At 35.2% G+C, this 17,776-nt stretch overlaps 3 protein-coding genes and 1 pseudogene across 3 annotated transcripts; 1 reads left to right on the top strand and 3 right to left on the bottom strand.

Moving 5' to 3' along the window:
• Nucleotides 1-2,945: 2,945 nt before the first annotated feature.
• On the bottom strand, nucleotides 2,946-3,996 carry LOC149003506 (EG45-like domain containing protein). Its single transcript, XM_089138155.1, has 3 exons — nucleotides 3,847-3,996; nucleotides 3,467-3,737; nucleotides 2,946-3,332 (listed from the first exon to the last, which is right to left on the bottom strand). Coding segments are annotated over exons 1-3 (381 nt in total). The 5' UTR covers nucleotides 3,956-3,996; the 3' UTR covers nucleotides 2,946-3,331.
• A 3,396-nt stretch (nucleotides 3,997-7,392) lies between these two features.
• LOC149003505 (EG45-like domain containing protein) lies at nucleotides 7,393-8,244 on the bottom strand. The gene is made up of 3 exons (XM_089138225.1): nucleotides 8,101-8,244; nucleotides 7,741-8,011; nucleotides 7,393-7,606 (listed from the first exon to the last, which is right to left on the bottom strand). Exons 1-3 carry the CDS (start codon nucleotides 8,207-8,209, stop codon nucleotides 7,600-7,602), a joined length of 387 nt encoding a protein of 128 aa, XP_088994351.1. The 5' UTR covers nucleotides 8,210-8,244; the 3' UTR covers nucleotides 7,393-7,599.
• Nucleotides 8,245-11,190: 2,946 nt separating this feature from the next.
• Nucleotides 11,191-11,631, bottom strand: LOC149003504 (EG45-like domain containing protein pseudogene; annotated as a pseudogene).
• A 1,711-nt stretch (nucleotides 11,632-13,342) lies between these two features.
• LOC149003503 (uncharacterized) lies at nucleotides 13,343-14,272 on the top strand. Its single transcript, XM_089138833.1, has one exon. It carries the CDS (start codon nucleotides 13,343-13,345, stop codon nucleotides 14,270-14,272), a length of 930 nt encoding a protein of 309 aa, XP_088994959.1.
• The last annotated feature ends 3,504 nt before the right edge of the window (nucleotides 14,273-17,776 follow it).

Raw genomic sequence — 17,776 nt, 5'->3', positions numbered from 1 at the left:
GAAAATGTTTGCTTCAAGAAATAATTATGTTGCAACAATGACTGTTTCTTGAAGCAAAAGTTGGAAACTGGCTAGGTCTAATTGAAAGAGTTTAGAAAATGGTATTCATTGAAATTAACATACTAAATATTATGACCCATTTAATAACCCACCAAAAAAACTGTTCCTGGCATTTCTTGCTTCGAGAAGCATAAAAATTAGTCTGAAAACCATTTTGATAAAATCCCTTTGTTTCACATGATTTTCTTCTCCTTTAATTTTTTTTGGCTTGGGAAGAATCGAAATTGAAACTCTAACGTTTCAGTATTTTCCGTCAACCAATGGCAGCCGGGCAAGTAAAAGTAACCAGCGCCAAAAGCTTTTTATCCGAAAAGAACTTTGCTAAAATCATACTCATATGTTTTCGCTTATAGAAACAAGTTTTAACAAACGCCTAAAAATGTATTTATGTTAACTAAAAAAAAATGTATTTATGCTTTCAAAAATAATTAAAACTGTTTTTAATCTTTTTTTTCAAGTAGAAGCACTTGATGGTTATCAAACAGATCATCAAACGGATCGTAAAATAGAAATTCATACAACACACAACAAAATACCAAAGATGTATATCCACTAGTTGAATGGCTAACTTTTCACCCTCTAGTTGAACGGCAGTTCAAAACCTGCAACACAAACGACCAAAGATCCATCAACACGAAATTATTCAGGAGACAGAAAACAGCTTTTAGATCCAAATTTTTTCAAGAACTAACGGTATATTAAACCAGGAAATGTTGATATATATGCATGCAACTTTGATTTTTCCAACACGCAAATTATTGGAAATCATGGCAAAAGCATCTTGAGACAGAGAGGGAGCCGGCCCGCGGGCCGGACCACAAAAGGGGGGGGCGGGCGGGAACGGAGGAGGCGGGGGCCAAGGGGACCCGAGGCACCGAAAATTATTTATTAAGGAGACATAAAAAGGAAATAATAGAAAATCGGAGGGGAGAGAAAAAAATAATAGAAGAGAGAAACCGAGAAGATGGAAACAAAGGCAACACCAATATTGGAGACGGAGAAAAAAAAAAAAAAGGAAAAGGGAGACAGAGAGAATAAAGAAGAAAAGGGAAAAATAGGAGAAACAGGAATAACCATAGAAGAGATAGAAGACCCCACATCTATCAATTTTTTTTTTGGGGGGGCCAAAAGGGATTTCACATTAAAGAAGAGATATAAGAAAAACAAGGATACACAACAAAAACCAGGGGGCCCCCCCGCGCGCCCGGCCCCGGGGGGAGGGGGTTTTTTTTTTTCTTTTTTTTCTTTGGGTGGGGCCCACCACTTTGGGTGGAAAACCGTGGGGAGCACTCGTTGGGGGTGATGATCCGGATTCGATTGATGGTTCCATTGCAGTTTGCACAGTAATCTAAAATCGTCACAGTGATGATGCTTCCAATCTTGCAAGGCATTGGAGCAGTGTTTGCACCTCCCAAGCATCTCACAGAGTATTTTCTTGTCTTTGTAATAGAAATTATGAAGATGCGAGAATAAAAGAAAATGAGTGGAGCCTAGGATTTTTTGTTTAAGGGTATTCTTGCCTACTTGAAAAGTTTGGCTTTCTTACATCAACACTTAATTTGATTTCCTAATTAGAGAGACACTAATATATTCAAAAACTTAGGCGGTAACACTAATTTTAGAGAGTGACTCATGGGGGTGCTGAAAATTTCCCTAAATTTTTTTGGAAAAAGTGAAGTTTACATTTGCATGAGCTACTAATTTTCTGCCAACCAGCCCATTGTTGTTAGGTACAAGAGAAGGGGTTAGTGCACCCTGGAAAGCCTTTAATTGGGGTTAGTTAAGCTTGATTAATGGCAATTTTTGAAAGGGATTGTTGACATGAAATGGCAGTGAGGCTAATTAATCCATATTTAGAAGGGAAAAAGAAAGAAAAAAAAATGCTCTTCGACTCTTTGAAGGCAAAAAAAGCTAAGTTCTAAGATAAAAGTTAATTAAAGAGCTCTCTCTCTCCAAAGGATGTAAAGTCAGAGTCAAGATCTACCACCCGTCAGGACATTTGTCCTCTCCAATAGCTTGAAAACCACAAAATATAGTTGGGCCCACATGTAGAAAAAAAGAACCTGTGGGCCCCATTGTATTTTGTGGTTTTAAAGCTGTTGGGGAGCACAAAGTGCTTTCCTGACAGGGAGATGATCCATATTTGTAAAGCCACTAAGCATTGCATGATGTTTTGTACTCTTCGATTCTTATTTCTGGTGTACATGAATGAATTATAGGACCCATTTGATTAATCCATTGAAAAACAATTTCGGGTGATTCTTGCTTTGAGAAATAGAAAAGTTGGCAAAAAACCGTTTGATAAAATTGTTTTGTTTGCAATAATTTTTTTAAACATAAATTAAAAATTGTAAAAATATTTGCTTCAAGAAATAATTACGTTGCAATAACTGTTTTTTGAAGCAAAAGTTGGGGACAGGCTAGGTCTAACTGAAAGAGTTTAGAGAATGGTATTCATTGAACTTGACATTCTAAACATTAGGACCATTTAATAACCCACCACAAAAACTATTTCTAGCATTTCTTGCTTCAAGAAGCATAAAAATCAGTTGAAAAGTATTTGATAAAACCGCTTTGTTTCACATGATTTTTTCAACATATTTTCAAAAAATTGGGCGCAAGCTATGTTTAAGTAACCAATTTTAAAAGGGATATTTATAAAATTTGGTACTCTAAAGATGACAATGGTTTGTAAATTTCATTACAATCTCAAAATTTGTTCTAAGAAATTAATATTACCAAATGCATACTATTATCTTTTCTACTTCTAGAAGCAAGTTTCACCAAACCTCTAAAAAAGTGTTTGTGCTTTAAGAAATACTCAGAACTGTTTCTGGTGTTTCACGAAACAGAAACACTTAGTGAGTTATTAAAAGGATCCATAAGAACTTTGTCAAAACCATACTCATAGTGTTTTCACTTCTAGAAACAAATTTTAACAAAACCTTAAAGGTATTTTTGCTTATAGAAATAATCAAATTTGTTTATGGTGTTTTTCAAAGCCAAAGCACTGAATGGCTTATCAAACGGGCCCTCAAATGAGTTTGGGTTGTGACACTAACTACTTCAGTAACTTGCTCAAAATATCATAATTCTTTTCTATTTGACTTTGCATACATTTTTCTTTTTCCCTATCTACCATACAACATGTCACACCACATGATGTATGAATTTTGTTGGGCTATTATTCTTATTCAACATAAACTTCTGAAATTCATAGCTAGGGAGGCCATCCTCTAGTTGAAACGGCATCAAAGTTCAAAGTTCAAACCCTGCAACACAAAATACCAAAGATATTCATCAACATGAAATCATACAGGAGACAGATAACAGCTTTTTGATCCAAAATTGTTCAAGAACTAATGATATATTCAACCAGGGAATGGTGAAATATAGGCATGCTTACTAGTTATATTCAACTTTAATTTTTCCAGCACTCAAATTAGCAATCTTGGAAAAGGCATCTCGAGACAGATTGATGGTTCCATTGCAGTCTTTACAGTAATCTACAATCTTCACAGTGACGCTTTCACTCTTGCAAGGATTTGAAGCTGTGTTTGCAGCTCCTGTGCATCTCACAGAGTATTGTCTTCCACATGCCGCTCTGTTATTCCATAAGGCATCACTTACTCCAGCTATCATAACCCCATCATCTTCGTTGGCATTACATGCAGAAGCTAGTGGAAAACAAAAAAGAAAAAAGACAAAAAAACACAACCCAGAATCTCTGAAAACTGAAAGAAGTCACCATGAAAACCTGAAGTGAAAGAATCCTTGTGAACTTACGAGTATAAGGTGGATTGTAGTAAGTAGCAGTCCCAGAATCTGCTGATGCAGCTGAGGTGATGGCAATCACCATGGTTATCACCATTAGAACACGCAGCTCCAAACCCATCTCTCCAACAAATTTTTTTTCTTCTTTCTTTCTTTTTTAGATTGTCACAGATCAGAGTGCCCAAGTTAAGAAGTTCCATGCCCTTTTATAAGTACAAAAAGCAGAGGGTCCCCTGTTTCTGGTGGTCATTGTTCACATTCTTTCATACTAATTGACAAGAAGATGAACATTTGTTTGAAGCAAAACCCACGGCATTCTTGTTGCGCGTTAAGATAGGTTACACGCTTAGACTTTTCTGGCTATTTCATTTAAATTGCACTTAGTTTCAACTTTCAGCTTGACTTTATTGTTCATGCGCAGCATTGTGCTGCTTGTGCTCAACCCCAAAGGATGACTTCTAGGCCACGGTTGAGTCAACCATGGTCTCCTCACTCACCTATTTCCACACCAGCCTGGAATTTTAGTCTTGTTAACTATTTCTCGCAATGAGGCCTCTTTTTTCTCCAGTGAACCATGAGATCCTTGTAAGTAATAAGGTTTAAACCATTAGTATTGTAAGGTTTAATTTTGCAATATAAATTAAAATTTATGAAATTTTTCAAAAATTGAAAAAATTGGGCGCATGTTGGGTTTAAGGAAATAATTTTAAAATAGTATTTATGGAATTTGGCACTTCAAAGATGACAATGGCAATTTTGTAAATTTCATTACAATCTCCAACCATTTGTTCATACAAACTAATTGGTACCATACAAATTAAGGATGTCAATCTGTAATTTTACAATTAAAACGCTAACATTTTCCCTATACGTAATTCCCTAAAAATTTTTGTTTACATTCAAAAATCTTCTTAGAACTATTACTTGTGGTGTCACTATTAATTAGATTTATTTGCTTTATCTATGTTAATTTCAAATTATATCGATTGGTTGATCACAATTTCATAAGGACTTTGATAAACTAATAACAAAATGTTTTCATGTCTAAAAACAAGTTTTAACAAACAACTAATAATTATTTTTACTTACAGAAATAATCAAATCTGTTTTTGGTATTTACAAAGTGAAAGCACTTAATAATAGACTTGTAAATGAATAACCGAAATCTACTTCCATCTATATCAGTCCGATAACCAAACATATTCGGATTCAAGATATTTACTAAACGGACCTTTGAGAATAATAAAAAATGGAAATTGTTCAATTGAAACATGACAATGGCAATTTGTAAATTGGTCATTACAAGCTCCAAATTCTGTTCGAGAAACGAGTGGAAGAAGGGAGGAGATCTTTTCACAACTGAGGAAAATGATCCAACAAAAGCCCTAAAAATTGTTTTTACTTCCAAAAAATTAAGAACGGGAGTTGTAGGAGTGTGAAAATCTCGAAACGGTTATGTAGAGTTAACATAAGGGTGCCATAAGAACTTTGTCAAAATCTTACTGGATGTTTTATGTCTGGATAATATTTTATCCATTTAAAATAAATTTTTTTAATAGATTTAATTAACAAAAGTGATTTTAATATTTGTCTTTGCTGCTTTGCATACAATTTCTCTTTCCAATTCCGGTAGCCATCTACCATACAACATGTCACACACCACATGACATATGAATTTATCGGGCAATAATACTAAAACTTCTGAAATTCATAGCTAGGGAGGTCATCCTCTAGTTGAACAGCATCAAAGTTCAAACCCTGCAACACAAAAGACCAAAGATATCCATCAACAAGAAATCATACAGGAGACAGAAAACAGCTTTTTGATCCAAAATTTTTCAAGATATTATCTGGTAGATTTAAATCCAGGGAATGGAGATATTTATAGATTTATACAAAAGTGATTGAAGGAGTGGTGTATGATGCTATTGGAACAATTTCTCATGGCAATTCCAAGGCATCTTGAGACAGATTGATGGTTCCAGAAGCCATTGCATGCCGAAGCTAGTAAAAACAAACACAACCCAGAATCTCTTAAAACTGAAAGAAATCACCATGAAAACCCTGACACGAAAGCCAAAGATATCTCATGTGAATCTTACGGAGTATAAGGTCGTTTTGTCCAAAAAGTGGCAAGACATCGGTATCCCAAAGCTGCTGATGCAGCTGAGATGATGGCAACCACCATGGACCATGGTTATCACCATTAGAACACGCAGCTCCGAACCCATCTCTCCAACAAATTCCTTTTTCCTTTTTGAGATTGTTACAGATCAGAATACTCAAGGTTTAGAAGTTTGATTCCCTTCTATATATACAGAAAAGCAGAGGATCCCCTGTTTTTGGTGGTCATTGTTCACATTCTTTCACACTAATAATTTCTAATAGGTTTGAAGCATAACCCGCGTTGTTGCTGTGAAGCATATAACGATTACACTTTTAGACTTTTCTGCAATTTCATTTCATTTTCATTTAGTTTCAACTCAGACTTCATTGTTCTGACTATAAAACGTTGATCACATTAAGTTTTGATGGTTAGATGAACTTTGTCTACAAGTTTCATGTTCTTTAGGTTTCTCATTTCTCAAATATCAATTAAGATTTTGGGAAAGCAGCACACCTCATGCTAGTCCCTAATATTAATGCCACTGTTTGAGTTATGCAATTTATCAATCAGAGTTATCAGACCCTTATTACTAATACTGCTAGTCTCAGATAGTTTTTATTTATTAATTTCTAATATTATTTTCACATTCTAACGGAAGAAATTGGTAAAGGAGAGGAAAGCAAAAAAAATATATTCGTGCGGTAATAGAAATTATGAAGATGCAAGAATAAAAGAAAATGAGTGGATGTAAATGGTTTAAGTTGACCAAAATGAGTCAAGCATAGAAATTTTTTGTTTAAGGGTATTCTTGCCTATTTAAAAAGTTTTGCTTGCTTACATCAACACTTAATTTGATTTCCTAAAAAAATCACTAATATAGTTGAAAACTTAGAAGGTGACATTAATTTTAGAGGGTGACTCATGGGGAGCACTGAAAATTTCTCGAAATTTTTTTGGAAACAATGTGAGGTTTACATTTCCATGAGCTACTACTTTTCAGTTGACCAGCCCATTGTTGTTAGGTACAAGAGTAGGGGTTAGTGCCCGTAATTTTTAAATGGGTATTTATGGAATTTGGCACTTTAAAGATGATAATGGCAATTTTGTAAATTTTATTACAATCTCCAAATCTGTTCCAAGAAATTAATTTTGCCAAACCATATGATTATCTTTTCTACTTCTAGAGGCAAGATTTATCAAACCCCTAAAAAAGTGTTTTTGCTTTCAGAAATACTCATAAATGTTTCTGGTGTTTCACAAAACAGAAACACTTTAGTGAGTTATCCAAAGGATCCATAAGAACTTTATTAAAACCATAGTTATAGTGTTTTCACTTCTATAAACAAGTTTTAACAAACACCTAAGGGTATTTTTGCTTATAGAAATAATGAAAATTGTTTGTGGTGTTTTTCAAAGCGAAAGCACTCAATGCCCTAAAATGAGTTTGGGTTGGAAGAATAATTACTTAAGTAACTTGCTCGGAATATCATTATTTTATTTTTTATTTGGCTTTGGATACATTTTCTTTTTCTCTATCTACCATACAACATGTCACACCACATATGTGTGAACTTTGTTGGGCAATTATTCTTATTCAACATAAACTTCTGAAATTCATAGATAGGGAGGCCATCCTCTAGTTGAAACGGCATCAAAGTTCAAACCCTGCAACACAAAATACCAAATATATCCATCAACATGAAATCATACAGGAGACAGAAAACAGCTTTTTGATCCAAAATTGTTCAAGAACTAATGGTATATTCAACCAGGGAATGGTCAAATATATGCATGCTTACTGGCTATATTCAATTTTGATTTTTCCAGCACTCAAATTAGCAATCTTGGAAAAGGCATCTTGAGACAGATTGATGATTCCATTGCAGTCTTTGCAGTAATCTACAATCTTCACAGTGATGCTTCCACTCTTGCAAGGATTTGAAGCAGTGTTTGCAGCTCCTGTGCATCTCACAGAGTATCTTCTTCCACATGCCGCTCTGTTATTCCATAAGGCATCACTTACTCCAGCTATCATAACCCCATCATCTTTGTTGCCATTGCATGCCGAAGCTGGGGGAAAGAAAAAAAAACCCAGAATCTCTGAAAACTGAAAGAAGTCACCATGAAAATCTGAAGTGAAAGAATTCATGTGAACTTACGAGTATAAGGTCGTTTGTAGTAAGTAGCAGTCCCAGAAGCTGCTGATGCAGCTGAGGTGATGGCAATCACCATGGTTATCACCATTAGAACACGCAGCTCCAAACCCATCTCTCCAACAATTTCTTTTTCTTTCTTTTTGAGATTGTCACAGATCAGAGTGCCCAAGTTAAGAAGTTCCATGCCCTTTTATAAGTACAAAAAGCAGAGGGTCCCCTGTTTCTGGTGGTCAATGTTCACATTCTTTAATGCTAATAATTTCTAATTGACAAGATGATGAACATTTGTTTGAAGCAAAACCCACGATATTGTTGTTGCGCGTAAAATAGATTACACCCCTAGACTTTTCTGGCTATTTTATTTCATTTGCACTTTAGTTTCAACTTTCAGCTTGACTTTATCGTTCATGCCTACCAATCTTGACAAATCTCTCATTATCAAAAACCAAAGAATGACTTCTAGTCAAAGGTTGAGTCAGCCCTCGTCTTCTTGGTGACCTGTTTCCACACCAGCCTGGAATTTTAGTCTTTTTAACTATTCCGGCAATGAGTCTTATTTTTTCTTCGGTGAATCATGGGATCCTTATAAGTAAGGTTTAAAACATTGGTACGAGTCTTGTATCAATCCGGAGATTTTAAGAGACGTATCGTCTCATATCAAGTATTTATCGTATTGTCAATAGATTTGGTGCAAAAGAGAGACCTATCGATATGTATTGTATCAATTGTATCTCAATACAAGTATGTATCGACTAGTACCACATTGTATCGTGGGATGTATTAAACTTATAAGGAGCAAAATGGCTTCAACCAGGACCTAGTGGTGGAACTTGGAACCCATCTGCTTGCATGGTCATTCTGCCTTCAGGGTTGGTTCCTTAGCCTTCCACTGGCTTTCCTACCTTATCTACTTCCATCAATTGCCTTACATCTTCAAATACCAGCTGATCTAACAGTCTAGATTTCACAATACCGATAGGAATTTAGTATTTTGGTTGCTTTATTAAATGGATTTCCTTGCAGGCGTGCAGGGGTAGTGGCGTAGTGCCATAGTTTAATATTATGGGGTTCTAATGATGATTATGAAGAAAACCTATGTAGATTAGTAGGGATCATTTATGTTAAAAATTTTCCTAAGTGGGGGAAAGTGTGAAGGAGACAGGAAATTTTGCCCCTAATTGATAGAATCTAATATGAATGATGGTGGGCCAAGTTGGAATCGCAGGTAGAGAAATGTTTCCACCACACCCTTTCAACACATATTTACGAGGGGGCCTCATTTTCTATCCGTATTGTTAGCGCTTAGACATGAATACTCTTCCTAAATATATAGTGGAAAAATGTGAGGGGAGCACAATCACATGCTAAAGTCCATCTATAGCTTTGTTTGGGCCTTCATCGCAAGAGATTAAGCAGGATATACGCAAACCTACGTGGACTTGAGAGGCTCGCTACCCATTTTCGAGTGAACATGAATGAATTATGACCCATTTGATAATCCACTGAAAAACAACTTTGGTTGATTCTTGCTTCTATAAATAGAAAAATTAGCCAAAAACCGTTTGATAAAATTGTTCTTTTGCAATGATTTTCTAAACATAAATTCAAAAATGTAAAAATATTTGCTTCAAGAAATAATTTTGTTGCAACAAGAAGTGTTCTTCGAAGCAAAAGTTGGGAAAGGGATGGGTCTATCTGGAACAGTTAAGAAAGTGGCATTTATTGAACTTGACATTCTTAACATTAAGACCAGTTTAATAATCCACAAAAAAAATAGTTTCTGGAGTTTCTTGTTTTGAGAAGCATAAACATTAGTTGAAAAACATTTGATAAAACAGTTTTGTTTCACATGATTTTTGCAACATAAATGGCAATTTATGAAAAAAAATTAAACTTGAGAGCAGACTGAGTTTAAGTAAATAGCTTTAGGAGTATTTATGGAGTTTGACACCCTAGACCTAAACATAACAATGACAATTTTATAAATTTTATTACAATCTCCAAATTTGTTTTAAGAAATTAATTTTATCAAAATTCAAAAGCATACGAATATCTTTTCTATTTCTAGAAATAAGTTTTATCAAACCCCTAAAAAGGTGTTTCTACTTTTAAAAATACTCATAACTGTTTCTGGTGTTTCATGGAACAGAAACACTTGGTGAGTTATCAAATGAATCTATAAGAACTCTTTAAGGCCGGACAACCAATCTATTATGCCTATTTAAAATAAAAAGTACAAGAACATATTGGTCAAGAATGAAAATGGTTTGGTGAATTTATCGAAAATAAATATGAAATGGAAAATAAGTTTGGTGTCAAGATAAAAAATTATTAAAAATGATAGTAAACAAGTGAGAAAAGAAGGAAAAAGTATGGTTGTTATAAAAGAATGTGTATTGACTATTTTACCCTCATCTTACTTATAGAACTTTAAGAAACTACACAAATGAAGATAAGAAATCATCATAATCCATAATGGACAAAAAGTTCATTATGGATTTTGGAGGTTTTTCCATTATTTTAAATAAAAATAAAATTCAGGATAGATGCCAAACAATTTAAAATAATGAAAATTTCTCATAATTGACAATGATAATTGATACCAAAAAGAGCCTAAAACCATATTCACCGTGTTTTCACTTATGGAAACAAGTTTTGACAAACACCTAAAAGTCATTTTCATTTATAGAAATAATCAAAACTGTTTCTAGTGTTTTTCGAAGCGAAAACACTTGATGGCTTATCAAATAGGCCCTAAAATGAGTTTCGCTTGTAAGACTAACTACTTCAGAAACTTGCTCAGAATATCATAGTTCTCTTCTATTTGGCTTTGCATACAATTTCTTCCCACACTTCCGGTGGCAATCTACCATACAAACATGTCACACCACATGATAAATAAACTTCTGAAAATTCATAGCTAGGGAGGTCATCCTCTAGTTGAACGGCATCAAAGTTCAAACCTAAAAACACAAAATACCAAAGATATCCATCAACATGAAATCATACAGGAGACAGAAAACAGCTTTTTGACCAAAATTATTCAAGAACTAATGGTATATTCAACCAGGGAATGGTGATATATATGCATGCTTACTGGGTATATTCAATCGCGGCAAAGGTATCTTGAGACAGATTGATGATTCCATTGCAGTCTTTACAGTAATCTACAATCTTCACAGTGATGCTTCCTCTCTTGCAAGGATTTGGAGCAGTGTTTGCAGCTCCTGTGCATCTTACAGAGTATCTTCTTCCACATGCCGCTCTGTTTTTCCATAAGGCATCACTGACTCCAGCTATCATAACCCCATCGTCTTTGTAGCCATTGCATGCCGAGGCTAGTGAAAACAAACACAACCCAGAATCTCTTAAAACTGAAAGAAGTCACCATGAAAATCTGAAGTGAAAGAATCCTTGTGAACTTACGAGTATAGGTCGTTGTAGTAAGTAGCAGTCCCAGAAGCTGCTGATGCAGCTGAGGAGGATGGCAATCACCATGGTTATTACCATTAGAACACGCAGCTCCAAACCCATCTCTCCAACAATTTTTTTTTTTCTTTTTGAGATTGTTTCAGATCAGTCTTGTACTTTGGTTTCATAGATCAGAATGCCCAAGTTAAGAAGTTCCATGCCCTTTTATAAGTACAAAAAGCAGAGGATCCCCTGTTTCTGGTGGTCATTGTTCGCATTCTTTCATACTAACAATTTCTAATTGACAGGCGCATAAAATGGATTACACTTCTGGCTATTTCATTTCATTTGCAGATTAGTTTCAACTCAGCGGTTGAGTCAACCTTGGCCTCGTTGGTGACCTATTTCTACACCAGCCATAAAAAATTTAGTCTTTTTAGGCAATGAGGTTTCTTTATTTTTCCTTCGGGGAACCATAGATTCTTATAAGTAGTCAAGGTTTAATTAGATTCTTGTAAGTAATTGAGGTTTAATTATCGGTATAAGTATCATATCAGTCATAAGGAAAGTTTGGGAATATTATTAATGACATTCGTCAAAGACTTGTATCAAATGCACATGTCCCTTTCATCTACATTAGACGGGAAGAAAATCAAGTAACCGACTGGTATTCAAGGATATTTAGTGATGAAATGAAAATTCTAAAAATCCTACAAAAGTCACTTCCGAGATTAGAGGAACTTCTTCAGACTGATGTGTTGGTTGGACCAAATTGGTTTTCTATTTGTTTTGTTTTCTGTTGGGTCCTGCGTGACCTGTTCTTCTTACAAAGAAAAAAAAAAGACGTATCGTATGTGACATTTTAAGAAAAAAAAGAGACCTATCAATATATATCGTGTCTGTTGTATCCTATCAAAATCAAGCTTCGTTGTCACCATAGCCAAAGTCCTTTGTGATGACGTGTATGACGTCGATCTCTTCAGAGCATCCGACGATGAAAGATATTTTTCTTACAAATGACAAGCATATCTGTAATCAGCTGCGTTTAATCTTCTGGAGTTTTCAATTTCATGAATGGAATAAAGTATGGAGCCGATGACGGGAGAAAGATTGAGAAGACCAGGCAAATGAAAAGTAAGGATTTGTTTAAGGTTTTGTTTAATTTGAGTTCTAAACCAGTTAAAAATTTAATTAGAGGTTCTAAAGATCAAAGGGTGGAAAATATAAAAGGCCAAGTGGCATTCATAGGTTGAATGCTGCTAGATGGTCGTTCAATTCACGGCCGTAGAGGACGTGATCTTGTTAGTGCTTAGAGATAAATCCTCATCCCAAATATATGATGGAAAAATATAAGAAGTACACAATCCTCTATCCATGTGAGAAGAGGATCTGAACTAGGCCTCTCTACAACCAAACAGAATCTGAAACCATCACCACTACATCCATGAACATTTTATAGCATAAGGGCACTTTATTATTTATATATGGTTCTTGTGCGATATAATGTCACTAATGTGGTGGGCCAGAGCCCATTCACATCTCTCACCAGGCGACACTGAGTTGCAACTTGGAAAGTTGGAATCACCTTCTCGTTGGGTAACACGTACTGCTTTCTGCTGTCTTTCAATTTGATACGTTGTTCTTAGGTGTCCGCTATTCTTCAGCGTATCCCAGAAATTTTCTGAAAAAACCAAAAACGAAAAAATTCTATCAAAAGCAACCGATGAAAATTACAGACGAAGAGGAAGATGACACATCACATGTCCTTGAGAATGAATCGCAGCAATAAGAGCGGAAACAGAGGAAGAACAGGTAAGCGAAGAAGAAGCAAAGAATGTCTGAAGCAACTGAATTGCTCGAGTTCTCTATCCACGAAGATCATCGTCTCTGCCCGATCTATACTCTTACACATTCCATCAAAATTCTCCTCAGGAACATCAAACTATTTATTTCCATCTTTATCCTCACCATCTTCCCTTTCTCCTTCCTCATTTTCTCTCTGTCTCTGTATTCCAATCCCTTGAATGCCCAAATCGACCACCTTTTAGAGATAGCGCGGTTTTCACCAACTCAATTCGAAGCTCGACAGATATGGAAGCAAATCCGAGTCGACTCGGCCATTCTCCTCTGGCTCAAACTTCTGTTTTGGATTCCTTGTTACGGTCTTTCTCTTTTTGCCATGATAACGTCCGTTAACTCGACGGCATTGGCGTGTGCCGGAAAACAACCCAACTTTCGAACGGCGGTTTTGGCAGTTAGATCGACGTGGAAGAGAACGTCGGTTACGTGGATATACGTATTTGTCATCTTGGTCATCTACGTACAGTTCACGGGTAGAATTACGGTTATGGCTTGTTTAGGGTGGGACCCACGTGCATGGGGTTTGATGGCGGTTCTCGGAGCGGTTTTGGAGGTGGAAATGATGGCGGTTTTGAGTTCCGCAATGGTGGTTTCGGTGTTGGAAGAGCGGTTTGGGTGGGAAGCCCTAAAGGTTGCGTGGGGGTTAATGGAGGGAAAGCGGTTTTCTGGATGGGTTTTGGCCGGTTTTCTGTTGATGGTCTCCGGTGGTGTTGGGTGGGCCTTTCGGGCTTCAATGTACGGTCAGGATAAATCGATGTCAATGGGCCTTGTGGATAAACTGGGCTTGATTTGCTTGTTTGGGCTTATTGTGCTTTGTAGTTATGTTGTTCATACAGTTTTGTATTGTGAGTGTAAGACCACAAGGCATGCTAACAGAATGGATAATGGATCTCTCAAGGTTTGATTTGAACGTTAATGAATCTCTAAAGAGAGAGAAAGAAACAACCATAAATTGAGGTTGTCGACTAGAAGATTACACATTGCTATAGAGAAACAAACAATGTTGCTGATTTTCAAGCAAAATTTGGAGTGAAACAGCAAGTGGCTACTCCTGTATAAGCATGCCCAATAGAGATTGTTAAAGAGCTAGAAATTGGTGTGATGTGTCAACCCTGTTTCAGGTTTGTTGATCAGGAAGTCGCATAAATTGGGTGGTTGATGTGATCACATAAATGTAACCAACTTGTACATTTTTTCTTTCATTAATACAACTGATCTTTTACGTAAAAGAAAATTATGATCATGAGGCATAGAATAGTGGCATACACATACAAATCGGTGTATTGGGTTGTATCGGTCGAGTTTGTATATGATTAATGTATATGGTCCATTGAATGAATCATTTTGTCCAATACTAAAGTGTTTATTTGATTGTTGCCTTTTAATTAGGGGTAGAGCTAGGATTCAACATTGAAGGGAGCCAGATAATGAGAGTCTGAATCACATCCCCATTGGAGAAACACTGATACTTTTTCACCACACATTATATGTGTCCATGTAAGACTTATTAAGGATTTCACTAGTGAATTATATTTTCATGTTTAAACATAGGCCCATACATATTAAAAATTTAGGTAATAATTAATAATGACATTTTATCCTTACAAAAATATAAGTAAATGATTTATCCAAAAAAGATAAATTAAAGCATAAGGATAGCTAACAAATAAATATCTTATATTAGTTTTAGTTAATTTTTTTATAAAAAAGCTTACAAATTCAACATTAAAAGAAAAGAAAAAAAAAAAAAGGATAATTTCAATAATAGAAAGATAAATGCAAACCAAACAAATCATGTAGTTGGTTACTAAACAAATTATAAATATTAAATTCACAATATAAAAATCAAATAAAAAGAAGTATAAAAAATAATTGAGAAAGAGAGACCATTTCAAATAAAAAGGAAAAAAAATCAAGGAAAAGAGAGAATAAAAATGGAGAAAGACTGAAATAAAATTTAAGAATAAACTCCTTACCTTTAGTTTTTCTAAGTTTTAATTTTTCTCCGAGCCACATGTGAAGAAAGAAGAGACATGAGTAAATAGGAATAGAAGGAGAGAATAAATAAGGAGAGATTTTAGAGATTATAAGTTAGTTTTTAATTGAATTTAACTTTTCCTTCCTTGAAATTAGTGGTTCAATCGTAATCATTGGATAATTATTGAGGATGACGTATAACATGGCCCCAATGTGGCTTCGCCACTGCTTTTAATCATGTTTTCTTCTTTATTTTCCAAGAATGATCTAGCCTAATAAGGTTGTGCTGAACTAGAATAAGTCAAATATTCAATCTTGAACTATAAAAATTTAATCTATAATTCTATTATTATTCTTACACATTTATTAAAAATATCCTATAGAATGCTAGCCTGCTAGGGTCATGTAAGTCAGGTCCTGGTTAAACAATCAAATATAACATTAATTGCCAATGATGGGTTAATAAAGCAGTTAAAGGCTCAACCTTCCTAGGAGAGGTCTTGGGTTCGCATCCATTTGGCAACATAAATTATATAAAAGCTTCATTGAGGATGTAATCGTGGTGCGCGCAAGCTGATTTGAAGGTTTTTTGCTTATTACAAGCCATCCCAAATTGCCATAAGTGCTGCCTCTATTTCATCAACATTTTTTCCCTTCTATTGCCTAGCTTTAGCAGGTCAGCTTCATCAACTTCCGTAGTAACCCCAATGCTCTAGGCCGATTCTCCTAAAGGTTGTATACCTCTGCACACAATAAAGTTGTCAAGTTAATATTGCAAGTCACATTTAAATCATTACTACTATTTTGATGAAGAGAAGAGTATTTATGATTTGTTTTTTCTACCAAATTGAAAAAACCATTTTCCAACTTCAAACTATGTATCCATGTGTTAATGTTGGTGAGAACTCTGAAGGGGTTTGGTGATTGTTTTTTGAAAGCTAAGTTATTCCTTTCTTTCCAGACAAAATAGCAGGTGATGATGAAGATGGAAAGACACCACTGCTGTGTTTGTAATCCAACTGTGCAGTGTTAATGATTTTGTACCGAGTCCAAGTCTCCCTACCACCCAAATCCTTTTGGTCCATTGGCAAGAAATAAATAGATGCCATATGGTTTCATTTGAGTTTCCAAAGAACTTGCAGGTTGGGTTCATTGCCATCACCCATTGTGATAGGACAGCTTGCTTTCATTGGCCAGAATTTTAGATGTAAACATCATTTAGACTTATGATGGGTTTGGACCATCAAAACTAAACATTCCTTTGAGTTATTATCATGTATTTTTTGCCCAAAAATTACATGATAATGGAGAAAATTTTCTGCTAAAAGGCTGGAGCCTTCAATAAATCCCAATTGATTTCACCATTACTTGGGGGCAAAGGAAAAGGGAGATACCGGGGGAATCATTCGACGAGATCCATAACAAAACGAGAGAAGGGGGGAACGGTTCCCACTCAAGCGAAAGATTGAACCTAACAAAAATATTTTTAGGACGAAATTCAAAATAACACACGCGACCGACTCGAGTTTGCGAGATTGAAATCCAATTTCCAACCGCCGGCCCTAAAGCAATGTATAATCTAAAAAACAGTGCAGACACAATTCTGATATTTTAACCATCAAGGTAGAGGTTTGTGCTTTCCTCATATCTTTCTACCATATAATAAGAGTGGAGTCTACGTGCAGTAATATAGCCAAATAGGGGCCATGGTCATGCCCCCCTCATTTTTTAAAAAAAAATTGATTACTTCTTTAATTTTTTCCTTATTTTTCTCCCCCACAATCCCACATGTGAAATACCGCTATTTGCCCCTCATATTAAAATTAAAATTTTAAGATAAAAATGATAAGTATAAATCTCATTCTTAATCATTATTCAATGATTACCATTAAACTCCTAATTTTATGGAACAAAAATTAAATCTTAATTAAAAACTAACTCACTATCCATAAAGAGTTCGGATCAGCGACCCTGACGGGGAGCACTGCTCCCCCCACGCTTCCTGACCACAAAATGCACGTGGGGCTCACGGTGAAAAACACTTTTTGGAAAAAATAAAAAAAAAAAAAAAATACTTTTTCACTAGTGAGACCCACTGCATTTTGTGGTCAGGAAGGCATGGGGAGTAGAAGATCCGGATTCATCCATAAATTGCTCCTCATATTGCTATTCTTATTTATTCTCTCTCACTCCTCTTACAAACAGCTTAAGTAGTTAGAGAAAATTTGGAAAACCTAGCCGGCATTGAAGTTTTTTAAATCATTTCCATAATTATCAGGTATTCACTATTTCTTTTTCAAAGTTTTTTTTTCCTCTCTGTCCCTCTTAATTTTTTTAGCATTTTTTAGAAAACCATGAAGGCATGAACCAATTGTTTTTTTTTCTTTTTAATTTAATTACTAATCTAATTATTTTTTTTATAACAATATAT

Source organism: Hakea prostrata, chromosome 10 (assembly GCF_041222555.1).
Source record: "Hakea prostrata isolate BN-2017 chromosome 10, UWA_Hpros_2, whole genome shotgun sequence".
Classification (NCBI taxonomy): domain Eukaryota; kingdom Viridiplantae; phylum Streptophyta; class Magnoliopsida; order Proteales; family Proteaceae; genus Hakea; species Hakea prostrata.
Note: the sequence above shows the minus strand (reverse complement) of the source record. Positions and strands in the feature narration are given on the sequence as shown.

Coding starts and splice junctions, on each gene's coding strand:
- LOC149003505 (XM_089138225.1), bottom strand. CDS start 8,209: ATGGGTTTGGAGCTGCGTGTTCTAATGGTGATAACCATGGTGATTGCC. Junction 8,012..8,100: donor CTACAAACGACCTTATACTC/GTAAGTTCACAT, acceptor TCTTTCCCCCAG/CTTCGGCATGCAATGGCAAC.
- LOC149003503 (XM_089138833.1), top strand. CDS start 13,343: ATGTCTGAAGCAACTGAATTGCTCGAGTTCTCTATCCACGAAGATCAT.
- LOC149003506 (XM_089138155.1), bottom strand. CDS start 3,955: ATGGGTTTGGAGCTGCGTGTTCTAATGGTGATAACCATGGTGATTGCC. Junction 3,738..3,846: donor CTACAATCCACCTTATACTC/GTAAGTTCACAA, acceptor GTTTTCCACTAG/CTTCTGCATGTAATGCCAAC.